The 12,937-nt window shown below is 41.8% G+C and overlaps 1 protein-coding gene across 1 annotated transcript in view; it reads right to left on the bottom strand.

Annotated features, from left to right (window-relative positions):
* COL9A3 (collagen type IX alpha 3 chain) overlaps window positions 1–12,937 on the bottom strand; it is a 248,740-nt gene that overhangs the window by 103,162 nt on the left and 132,641 nt on the right. Inside the window, exons 25-26 of the mRNA XM_033962849.1 lie at window positions 6,597–6,632; window positions 2,909–2,953 (exon numbers count right to left, since the gene is read on the bottom strand). Of these exons, the coding sequence (XP_033818740.1) occupies window positions 2,909–2,953; window positions 6,597–6,632 (81 nt within the window). The remainder of the gene's footprint in view (window positions 1–2,908; window positions 2,954–6,596; window positions 6,633–12,937) is intronic.

Below are 12,937 nucleotides of genomic sequence, written 5' to 3' on the forward strand. Positions count from 1 at the left end.
TTCAAAGATTAAACCCACCTTCCTCAGGTCAGGACAGGTGACAATCATTGCTCATACTGTCCTGACCTGGTGTCAAAATGTGGAATGCTTGGGTGGGCCAACTGCGACTTTGTGTAAACTGGTTTCCATTAAAGAAGCAGTTGAAAACTCAGCTGTTTTGTGATTCATTAGTTGGCTTTTGAAGAAAGAATCTGTTTAACCATGTTTGCTAAAATAAATTGGAGCAAATCGGAGGTTCTTCCGTTAAATGAACATTGTGAGAAAGGATTATTTGATTCATTCCCTTTCCTTTGGAAGGAAGAGGGTATAAAATATTTAGGAATTATGATTCAGAAAACATTGGAAGACACGATAGTAAATGAAAAATCTTTATTGCTGAAAGTCAAAGAAATGTTTGAGCATTGGAACCCTTTACATCTTTCTTGGTGGGGGAGAGTCCAACCCATTAACATGATGATTTTGCCTGCAGTTTGCTGCCAAATGAGTATGCTGCCGGTTTATTTTCAAGGGTCCTTTTATAAAAAATTAAATGGTATTCTTACTAAATTTATTTGGCTGGGTAAAAGTGCTAGAATTGCTTTAGTATCTTGCGGTGGGTGGGGTAAATTTTCCAAATTTCTATGGATCCTTCCTAAAGTCTTGGAGCATCTTCCGGATTGGTTAATATTAGAATGGCAACTCCTGTCCCCATTGCGATTGTGTCATGTTTTAAGTATCAAGTTACTTCAGCTTTACAAGGACAATAGAATCTTATTTTCCACATGGCAAACTTTAAAATATATTAATAATTTAATACCTATTCTGATTCATCAATCCACATGTCAGTCCTTATAGTTGAACTCCAAGATTCAAATTGGCGAGTCTAAGATCCTCTGGAAACATTGGCTGCAGGCAGGCATACGTACATTAGATGATGTATTATCAAATGGGAAAATGCTTGATTTTTCACCACTGAACAATCATTCGGTATTTCAAAGTATCAAGCACATAAGTGGTTGCAGTTGAAGCAGGCCATTCAGAAGGGGTTCCCTGAGTGGCGTAATTTTAAAAATCAGTATAGCATGCCGGGCCTATGTTTCCAGACAGATTTGCTAGGGCATCAGGCAGCCAAGTGGTATAAATTAATATTTAAGCATCTGAATAAAAAACCTAAAACTAGTCTAAAAGATATTTGGAGAAGTGAGATAAAGCAGTAAATTTCTGCTACTCAATGGCCATGGATTTGGTCTTGGAGGATGAAATGTACAGGGGGAGGCGGAACGAGACTGGTTATGCCCTCTACAAGACAGTCAAAAAGGCTGAGGAGCCTTAGGGACAGCAGACGGTTGAGACTTTTGTTGAGCTTTCTGAGGGGGCTGCCGCTTCGCAGGTTGCCTCGCAGGAGGAGCTTGCCTCGGCTGATAACGCCGCTGACAGATCAATGGCGGTCAAGAGGGCCGAGACTGCTGAGGCTTAGGCTTCGGCCTAAGAATGGACTGGAAGGACTTTTCATGATCAGACAGCTTCTTAGTGACTGTCTCGATGGATTCATCGAAAAGATCCGCCCCAGCACACGGGACGTTTGCCAGCCGGTCCTGAAGATTCGGGTCCATGTCAATGGTTCGTAACCAGGCCAAACGGCGCATCGCCACAGAGCAGGCTGCCGCTCGGGCCGAGAGCTCGAAAGCATCTATGAGACAGACTTGGGGCTCCTTTTACTAAGGTGCACTAGCGTTTTTAGCGCGCGCTAAAGATTAGTGCGCGCAAACCACTCACTAAATGAAAAATACTAGCGCAAGCTCTATGGAGGCATTAGCGTTTAGCGCACAGGGCATTGTAGCGTGCGCTAAAAATGTTAGCGCACCTTAGTAAAAGGAGCCCTTGGTTTTTTCTGTTGTATAGAATTTTCTGGACCCCTATTTGTTTGCAAACGTTAGATAGTTCTAAGTCTAATAGATGCTGGAACTGTCATCTGGATATAGGGACACTGGATCATCTGCTGTTTTATTGTCCCTAGATACTTAAATTTTGGAGATCCATATGGAGTTAAATCAATATGATATTGGGAGTCCCATTATCATTGTCATATAATGTAGTATTATTTGGAACATTATTAATCCCAAAGAATCCAATCAATGCAAATCAGAATAGATTGCTTCTCATCATGACAAGAGTTGCTATGCAGCTTATCATGAAAAATTGGGATAGGTTAAATTATAACTTTTGGTGTGAAACATGTCAAGTTTATAAGTTTGAACGTATAAATTCGATACAATTGGGACACTAATAAATTTAAAGAAATTTGGGATCCATTAACAAAATTTTGTATGACTTGATTATTAGTATTTCCCTTTGATTTCTGATTTAATGCTATAAACTTCCAGAAAGGGTGGGTGGGAGGGAGTGGGGTATGTACTTATTTTATCATTTGATTGTAATGAGTGCTGTTTATTGTATCAGTTGCTTGTTTACTTGTTGCACTTTGTATTGGCTTTTTTAAAAAATAATAAAGAATATTAAAAAAAACAAAACCCATGTTTACTATTGTACTCTTGTGATTTATTAGTTGACAGGTGAAGAGAAGAAATTGTTTTATTATGTAGATTTTATGATATGGTTTGTTTTTATCTTATGTATGTTTTACATTGATGTAAACCGTTTCATTTTTTGTAAACAATATAAAAAAGTTTTAAATAAATACTCAAAAATCTAGGTATCAACTTGCATTCTTTATTTTTATTTAGTACATGTGCAGCAGGTACATCCCTGTTATAGTTTTGTAAGTAAACTTACCTTTTAAACACACACTGCCCTATGCATCTTTTGCTATCACACATAGCCTTTCTTATCCATGGTCCACTCTATCACTCTCTTAAGTCCAAACTAATAAGCAGAATGGTTGAGACCTGGTGGATTGCTTTTTACTTACTAGTTCGCCCTTTTCTCCTGGGAACCCATCAGAACCAGAAATGCCCTAGAATGACAAGGAAAGGTCTGAGTCTTAAATGCCCAATGTCCCTAATCTATGATGGAAATTATGAACTTCTTAGTCAATTGGTAGAACACAAATAAATGAAAATAACATACTAACTAAATAACAGTGAGATAGCTGCATGTGTGACAAAGAGATATCTCAATTCTTTTAAAATTTGAAACTAGTATGGGGTATCTTTCAGCTAGGAATGTTCAGAGGATACCAAGCTCCAACATAAACTGACAGATGCTCAAAACTACCACCAGCATTAATAGCTGTTAATGCCAGTTTTGTGTGCATGTTTGCCCAGTGCTCAAAGGGTTTCAGCATGGATATTAACTCACGTTGAAACCATTACTGCAGACCTCATTAGAATGCGTGTTAATAGTCATTATCTACCCTACAGCCATGCTAAAAATAAATAAATAAAAGGGTTCTCACACACATTTAGCATGAGAAACTTTTTTGCCAGGTCCAGGACAGCATCGAAGGGTTGGTCAAGAGGAGAGATTTCTAGCAGCATTTCTTCTCCCTCCAACTTGATCAACTTGCCTGAACCCAGTTCAAAAATTAAGCCCCCCACCCTTTTCTTTTCCCCAAAATGTTAAACAAATACCGATGATCTACTGGATCCTTGGTCCCTCCCCATCCCCTCAGTACTCTAGTGGGACCCTCATCCACCATACCTCATAAGAGACAAGAGTGATGTCTACTTGCTCTTTGCACTATCATTTGCTTTGTCCAAAGCATCCTGGGAAGCACTGTTCAGGGCCTGTTTACTATATAAAGGGAGAAACTTCCTTATCTGGTAGGGGTGCTGCCATTTTGCAGGTGGTGGTGCTCAGAGGCAGGAGCAAGGGAACATCACTCCTACCTCCTTCAAAGTATAGGGGTGGGGGGCTAGGGGTCCATTAATCACCAGGGTTTTTGTTAAACATTAGGAGAGGAGGGCCAGAGGTCCACACACTAGACCAAGGGTGCCCAAAATGTCGATTGCAATCTACCGGTCGATCGCAAAGGCAATGCCGGTAGATTGCAGAGCCAATGTTCTCCTCAGTGTGTTCTCCCCAATGTCTTTAGCATTCCCCTATGGTCACTGTATCACCTTTAAAATAATTACAGCAGCCTGCAGAGCGAACATAGCAGGCTGCCGTCAGCCTCTGTAGCAGATTCCATCTTCCGCAGTCCCACCCCTGACGTCAGAGAAGCAGCAGAGGGAACGTGCTACATAGGCCGACGGCAGCCTGCTACGTTCACTCTGCAGGCTGCCATAATTACTTTAAACTGTGGTAGTTAGGCCCAGAGGGAAGAACGGAGGCAAGAACTGACAGTTGCAATCCTGCTCAATGATCCAGTCTGAGGTCCTGACAGTTAGTGTGTGTGGGAAGCAGCGGAGATAAGGTCCCGCATGTTGGGGTAAGGCTTTGCCTGTCGTGAGGGCCCTGGCAGGACGGGGGTTGCCTTAGAGACACTGGATCGGGGGGGGGGGAGACAAAAGGACCTGGAGAAGGGGCGGGAAAGCTGCCTTGAACCAAAAGGGAGGGGGAAGACAGGGCAGATCCTGGACTACTAGAGGGGTTAGAGAGGGGAAACATCCTGAACCGAGGAGAGAGAGTTGCCAGGTCCTGGGGAGGGGGAAGACAAAGACCTGGACCAAAGGTGGGAGGACTCAAAATGTTAGCAGAAGGAAGATAGAGAGAGGGGAGGCAGAAGAGAGGGGGCAGATGTTGAACCATGGGAGGTGCAGACAGAAGAGACAGAGGGGGAGAGACCTGAGGAAGAACAGAGAGATGCAAGATCATAACAGAGGAGGGGGAGAGAGGGAAACATGCTGCCAATAGGGTGGACAGAGGAAGAAAAGTTGGACTCCTGGAGGGACAGAGAGATGTTGGTTGGGGAATGGAACGAGGTCTGGATGACAGAAGAGGTGCACTCGGTATATATATAAATAAATATGGGGATCTTTTACTAAGGCATGCTAGCTGATTTAGCGTGCACTAAATGCTAACACGTCCATAGAATATAATGGGTGCATTAGCACGCGCTAAATCAGCTAGCGCACCGTAGTAAAAGAGGGGGTAGATGTTTAGTATTTTTATTGTTGGTAGATCATTTTGACTTGGTCTAGTGCAGAGGTGCCCACACTTTTTTGGCTTGTGAGCTACTTTTAAAATGACCATCTGGGCATTTTTTAAAATCATGTTTGGGTATGGGGGGTTCAGAAACTGACAGAAAAATGGACATTTAGTACGGAGCTGCAAATTACTGCCGCAATTTTAACCTGGCATTCGTTTGCATGCTTATTACTTTGAGCATGTCGTAGCAATTTTTACACACAATTTTCATAATAGAGTGAAGGCTACAACTAAACTTTGAGCATCGGTCCCTCAGTATGGTGGCAGTTAGGAGTTCAGAAATAATGCTAGTGCACAAATCCTATGTAAAGTACCAGGATAAATTAATTTTTTGTCACAAAATTCCTGCAATCAACTAACTACTAGGCACCATGGGGTCTGCGACCTTGCCACCAAAATGCCACATCTGTCCGCTGACTGAATGGTGACATGTGCAATTGCAGGTCCTCCACATTACAAACATTTTGGACAGAGATATGGCCTAGGTAGGTAAAAGAGCCTTGCTGGATCTATGCTAGGAGAGTGCCAGCTCCTAAGGCCAAAATGCACTTCATGAATAGATAATATTGTCTTTTAATTTTCAGCTAAAACCAATGAAAGCATTTAGGGGCTGATTCTATAAACAGCCTAGCAGGCCTAACTCCTAGGTGCCATTTGACGCGTTTGTCAATTAACTACTAGGCGTCGTTTATAGAATCACGCCTAGCAGCACCTAACTCAACTTAGGCCCTTGTAGGCATCATATGTCAGGCACCGGTATATTAGGCCAGGATTTTCCTGGCCTAATTTACCGGCACCTAACACAGATACCTACAAATGCCTAAGTCATGCCCAATGCCTATTCTCCAGCCCTAACCATACCTACTTTTCGAGTAGGCACCTCGGTGTAGGTGTTGCACTGAATTCCATGTACGACTTCAATTAATGTTTTTAAAATCATTTTAATGCCATTTTCAATTAAAACACCATTGAAGCTAATTTAAAATTTTTGATTTGTGCATGAAATTCGGCTAGGCACCACCAATCTAGGCACCATTTATAGAATCAGGCATTTAGAATAACGTAGGGAATAAAACGTGTCATGGAAGGTCTGGATGTGGGGGTATCTATCTTCTTTTCATGCTTCTCTGTTATTCATTTAGTGGCATCTGGAGATAAACTGGTCAGACAGAAAAGAACAGCTAATGGTTTACAGATTTCAGAAAAGCATGCCAAAGCCTTACCTGAACAACTTTAACTTCCAGAGCAAAGGTATCAAACGTCGGTCCTCGAGGGCCACGATCCAGCCGGATTTTCAGGATTTCCCCAGTGAATATGCATGAGATCTATTTGCATGCACTGCTTTCATTGTATACTAATAGATCTCATGCATATTCATTGGGGAAATCCTGAAAACCCAACTGGATTGTGGCCCTCGAGGACCATCATTTGACACCTATGTTCTAGAGTAACTATCACTCTAGCTATTTAAACAGTGTACAAAGAATAATGCACAGTCAAACACTCACCTGTTCACCTTTTGGACCAGAAACTCCAGCAGGACCCTGATAGAGAAGGAGAGAAAATAATCTAATGTGTGCTATGCGAAATGTAATGCTCATAGTAACATAGTAGATGATGGCAGATAAAGACCCGGATGGTCCATCCAGTCTGCTCAACCTGTTTCAATTTAAATTTTTTTTTTTTTTTTAATTTTTTCTTCTTAGCTATTTCTGGGCAAGAATCCAAAACTTTACCCTGTACTGTGCTTGGGTTCCAACTGCCGAAATCTCTGTTAAGACTTACTCCAGCCCATCTACACCCTCCCAGCCATTGAAGCCCTCCCCTGCCCATCCTCCACCAAACAGCCATACACAGACACAGACCGTACAAGTCTGCCCAGTAACTGGCCTAGTTCAATCTTTAATATTATTTTCTGATTCTAAATCTTCTGTGTTCATCCCATGCTTCTTTGAACTCTGTCACAGTTTTACTCTCCACCACCTCTCTCGGGAGCGCATTCCAGCCATCCACCACCCTCTCCGTAAAGTAGAATTTCCTAACATTGCCCCTGAATCTACCACCCCTCAACCTCAAATTATGTCCTCTGGTTTTACCATTTTCCTTTCTCTGGAAAAGATTTTGTTCTACGTTAATACCCTTTAAGTATTTGAACGTCTGAATCATATCTCCCCTGTCTCTCCTTTCCTCTAGGGTATACATATTCAGGGCTTCCAGTCTCTCCTCATACGTCTTCTGGCGCAAGCCTCCTATCATTTTCGTCGCCCTCCTCTGGACCGCCTCAAGTCTTCTTACGTCTTTCGCCAGATACAGTCTCCAAAACTGAACACAATACTCCAAGTGGGGCCTCACCAATGACCTGTACAGGGGCATCAACACCTTCTTACTTCTACTGACTACGCCTCTCTTTATACAGCCCAGAATCCTTCTGGCAGCAGCCACTGCCTTGTCACACTGTTTTTTCGCCTTTAGATCTTCGGACACTATCACCCCAAGGTCCCTCTCTCCGGTCCGTGCATATCAGCTTCTCGCCTCCCAGCATATACGGTTCCTTCATGGGAAAAAAAATCATCCTAACTGTATTTGTAGTGCAATGGATGTGTCATTCTGGATGGACTGGTAATATCCCAGTGCCCACAAACTGTGCAGAAGGAATTCACTCCAGTTTTTGAATCCTTCCTACATCACCAGAGGACTCTGCTGCGCCATTCAGTTTTTTCCTTTTTGCATGCAAGCCTGTAGGAGTCATTCTGATCTGCTCTGCTTATTTCTTAATTTTGTTGGTTTATTTCTGTCTTTTCACGGTCTTTTTGCTTCATTTCAGTGCTAAGAGCCACCCTGGTCGAGGGTACAATTCTGGAGGAGAAAGTAGACTGAGGTCTGCAGCTGAAAGGCTGATCCCTTGTAGTACCTGTTGGACAGTCTGTAGAAGCATTTTTGGAGCTCGGGGCTGTTCCCCTTGTAACATTGCTCACCTATTGCATTGCAGGGGCTTGAGCACAGGCTGTTAGGCATCCATAGGGGGCTCAAAGGGGTCTTGCAGGGTGCTGGCTACGTTTTGCCTGCCCCATTTTCGTGTCTGCAGGGATTGGAGGCTCAGTCTGACACCAGTCAGATTGTCAGCCTAAAGATTCAGTTTGAAAGGACATTCAGTTGTGAGGCAGTGATTTCTTATCCCTGATACAGCTACTTTTGGAGCACATTGCCAACACGGGTCACAGTAAGTAAGACTGTTACAGCCTATGAAGAAAGTCGAGGTGGGGGGTGTCTGTAAATCTTAATTTTGATGGTTTCTGCTTGTTCCCTGATATTCCTCCACCTCTAAAATCATTAGTTTTATTAGTTTAATTTCAATGTTTTGGTGCCATTTTTGGCACCAAAATACTGCCACAGTGGCCATCTTGGATTTCCTAAGGGGCAGGGGGAGGGGGGTCCAAAAGTTCTCCAGAAGCTCCAAACCACCTCATTTTGCTTCAAAACTGGCAGGGACTGAGTTCTCAGTCTCGTTTGACCCTAATTCATTCCAGGTTTGCACTGGATGGGCACTTGAGGAGCACCTTGAGCCATGTGTCATGCAGCACATGAAAGGGGGGGGGGGAGCAGTCGGCTTAGCTTCCCCTTTACTCTCTAGGGCTGAAGATCAAGTGGGAAGCCAATTGGTTGGAGCTATGTTTGTGTTTAAAGTTCAATATTTTTTTTATTGTATATATACGTAACAAAATACAAAACAAAATAAAAAGGAACTGCAAGCAGTAGGGTCAAGGAACATGACATTCATCATCTGTAACACATGAGAAGGGGGCGCTAGTGAGCATCACAGCAAATGGCAGCGTAGCGACTGAGCTCCGCAGCCCAGCACACTAAAAAGCATTTTTTCTCAGTACCATCGGTCTCTTGAATTACGGAGAAGCAGCGATTTAAACTTGTTAGCTATGTCTGCATCTAAAGCCGGCAAAAGAAAGAACGTAGAGCCTGTATCGCCGCAAAAATCGGCGGCGGCAAAGGAAGAAGGAGACACGCTGCAGACTGTCATGGCGGAGCTTCGCGCCATGCGGGAGATTCTGGCGGCCACCAACCAAAACACGGAGGACATTAAAACAGACCTCGCTTCCCTCACGGTTGAGATGGCGGTTTATCGGTCTCGATTGGATGTGGCCGAACAAAAGATTGAGGTGAATGAATCTAATATTAAGTCCCTACAACGTCAATTTAAAAAAATTACTATTCTAGAACAGGAACTCGAAGATGCCCAGAACCGTTCGCGACGTAACAACTTGCGGGTTCTGGGAATCCCGGAAGCGAGAGAGGGAAAAGATACGATCGCCTTTCTACAGATGATGTTTCCTAAACTACTTGGCATCGACTTTAAACACGATTTAGAAATTGATCGCGCTCACCGAGTGCCAACGCATAAGATAGACGTGGGGGCCAAATATCCACGTCCCGTTGTAGCCCGTCTATTACGCTATTCACAAGTGATGGAGATCATGAGGCAAGCGAAGCTGCAGCGTCCGCTGAAGTTTGAGGGGAATAACATCTTAATTGTTCCAGATCTCGCTAAACAAACTGCCAAGAGGAGAAAACAACTATTGGAATATAGGCCCAAGCTGAAGCACATTGGTGCTAAATATGGCATGTTCTATCCGGCCACCCTCAGAGTCACCTTCAATAACAGTACCAAGAATTTCACCCATCCTCATGAGCTGGCAGATTATTTGGAGTCTCAAGCTCCAAGTTCCATAGACTCTACTTAATTCCTGATATCACTTATTCTGTGTCTTGCAGTGTGCTTACCTGATGACACGAGACTTTACTGTTCATTGCCTCACTTGAATTCACTATTGAGGCTGTAATGCGGTTCTGAAGATGCTAGTTCTAGCCTGTATTTTGCATTTATATTATTACATAGCTGATTAGTTTGCACTTCTGTTATTTGTGCAATTGATGAGTGAATTTTGCTTGTTTCTTATACCATGTTTAGGTTTGTCTGGGCTGTGTTGAGCGGCTCGCTTGTCTGCCTTTGTGACCTCACTATCCCTATATATTTCTACTGCTTCTGACTCTGTTTAATCTTACTTATATTGCTATGACGGATCCTCATGATTCTCGGTTTATTATTATTATTCTGGATTTAATATTATTTCTGACTGAACGTATATGCAATTGTGTGGGTACATATGTGTTTTCATACCTGGTCTATTTTGATTATGAACTAATTCACACAGGATGTCATGCTGGACTTTATATTCTTTATACTATATGGGTGCTTCACATTATATATTATACTACAGTTTATGCTAGCTTTGATAGGAATTTATGATCAATTGATGTTTACACATATTGGTTATTATTCCTCTACGCTTTCATTACATAGCTGCTTTGAGTATGTTTGTATATTACTTCCCCTTCCAGTATTATGCCTAGGAAACAGGACGATTCTAGAGGGGGAATATGGCTGTGCTACTGTTATGCATCTTGTGCATATAATTTATATTACAATTCAACTATTTCCTTAATTTGAGATGACACTTACATTTTGCTCACTTAATGTAAAGGGTCTCAATAATCCTATCAAACAGCAGAAAATCCGAGATTATATCACCCGACTACAACCTGATATAACCCTTCTCCAAGAAACTCACTTATCAGATAGGGACTCTGTTAAATTTTGCCTACCCTGGGCTCTTCCTACTTTGTACTCCCCTGCTATAGATAAAAAGAACGGTGTAATGGTTATTATTAAACAAAATCAAAGTATTAAATTGTTATCTCATTCCACAGATCTAATGGGTAGATGGATTAAATTTCATCTAGATATTAATGGCATATTTCTCACATGCCTTAATATATACGCCCCTAATGTCGATCTCCCTGATTTCTTTGATGACTTGTCCTTTTTGCTATCTGCTTCTCCTGACAGTTTGTACCTAGTAGGAGGGGACTTTAATCTTATCCTTGATCCTATTAAGGACCGTAAGTCTCATGCCCTATATAAAAAGTCCCGATCTTGGTATAAACTGCAGGAATTGACTAACCAATTCGATTTAATAGATCCCTGGAGAATCACTCATCCCACAGAGTCCACTTTCACATACTACTCTCCGCCGCATAATACATATTCTCGTATTGATTATTTTTTAGTGAGTGCAGCCCTATCCACATATCTCTCCTCTGCCACAATCAGAGAAATTGCAATTTCGGACCATGCGGCCATATTATTGAACTTACATAAGGTTATTAAAATTACTCCATATAAACAGTGGAGATTTAATAATTCCTTACTCCTTGAAACTGAATTTAGGGAGCATATATCAAATGCAATCACTGAATTCTTTGATTTTAACAATTCCAATTCCACAGAATGGATAAATTTGTGGGATTCTTTTAAGGCGTTTATTAGAGGGGAAATTATATCAAGATCAGCATACTTAAAACGCGAACGTTTACGCACCACTGTGGAATTGGAAACTAAAATTAAAATTGCTGAAGAATTCCATATAGCTCATCCCGCTGACTTTGATGCTTTATTGCATCTTAGATCACTCAGAGTGGAGTATAATGCTTTACTGAGTAAATCAGCTTCGCATACCCTTTTACTCAAAAATGCCTCTTACTATTCAGATAATAACCGCTGTGGTCATCAGCTGGCTCAATTTCTGAAAGGACGCTCTACTAAAACTTATGTTGCTGCACTGCATTGCAATGATAATTGCGTAGTTACTGACTCCTCAGATATAGTTACACGATTCCATACTTTTTACTCCCACCTGTATACCTCAGAACTCAGTGAATCTGCTGACACAAAACAATTTCTTCAATCTCTTCCCCACACGACAATTTCTAAGTTACAACACCAAGATTTATCCCGAGCATTAAATAGGGACGAAATAGAGAATGCCATTAGACAATTAGCTAACAATAAAGCCCCTGGTCCGGATGGACTAACGGCAGAATTTTACCGTGCATTCTTACCCCAGTTGTTATCTCATATTCACACCTTCTTTACATCTATTATTCAATCAGGTAAAATATCAGGAACCTTCACGGAGGCAACTATAATTGTTTTACCTAAACCAGATAAATCTCCATTATTGGTATCTAACTATAGGCCTCTCTCTTTAATCAATACTGATGCCAAGATTTTTGCAAAAGTTATTGCGAATCGTTTAATTCCTAGTTTACATGATATTATTTCACCAGATCAAACGGGTTTCATTCCAGGACGTTTGTCCAGTGATAACACTAGACTACTGGCAGATGTAATACAACTAACTGACACTACCTCTGAGCCCTTGCTGATCATGGGTTTAGACGCTGAAAAAGCCTTTGATCGGGTGGAATGGGATTATATTTTCCAAGTGTTACATTGGTATGGATTTCCGCCATATTTCATATCGATGGTCAAAATTCTATACACTTCACCTACAACTAAATTGTTTATTAATGATTGCTATTCAGCCCCTTTTAAGCCCAGTAGAGGCACTAGACAGGGATGCCCACTTTCTCCGCTGCTATTCGACATAGCCCTTGAGCCACTGTTAACGGCGATACGCACATGCCCTAATATTACTGGTTACTGCACTCCATCGGTGCATGTTAAATTGTCGGCATATGCTGATGATATTTTGCTATATGCGACCCCATCTTCGGTGCCCTCCATTCTAAATTTGATATCCTCTTACTCTACTATATCTGGATACAAACTTAACCTATCTAAGACCGAAATTATGCCACTTCACTGTCCTGACGTTAAAGAAGATCTGGCCAAATATGGGTTTAAATGGTCCTCCAATAAGATTAGATACTTGGGAATTTATTTTGGCCCGACATTAGAGGATACAATATCATA

Source organism: Geotrypetes seraphini, chromosome 11 (genome assembly GCF_902459505.1).
Source record: "Geotrypetes seraphini chromosome 11, aGeoSer1.1, whole genome shotgun sequence".
Classification (NCBI taxonomy): domain Eukaryota; kingdom Metazoa; phylum Chordata; class Amphibia; order Gymnophiona; family Dermophiidae; genus Geotrypetes; species Geotrypetes seraphini.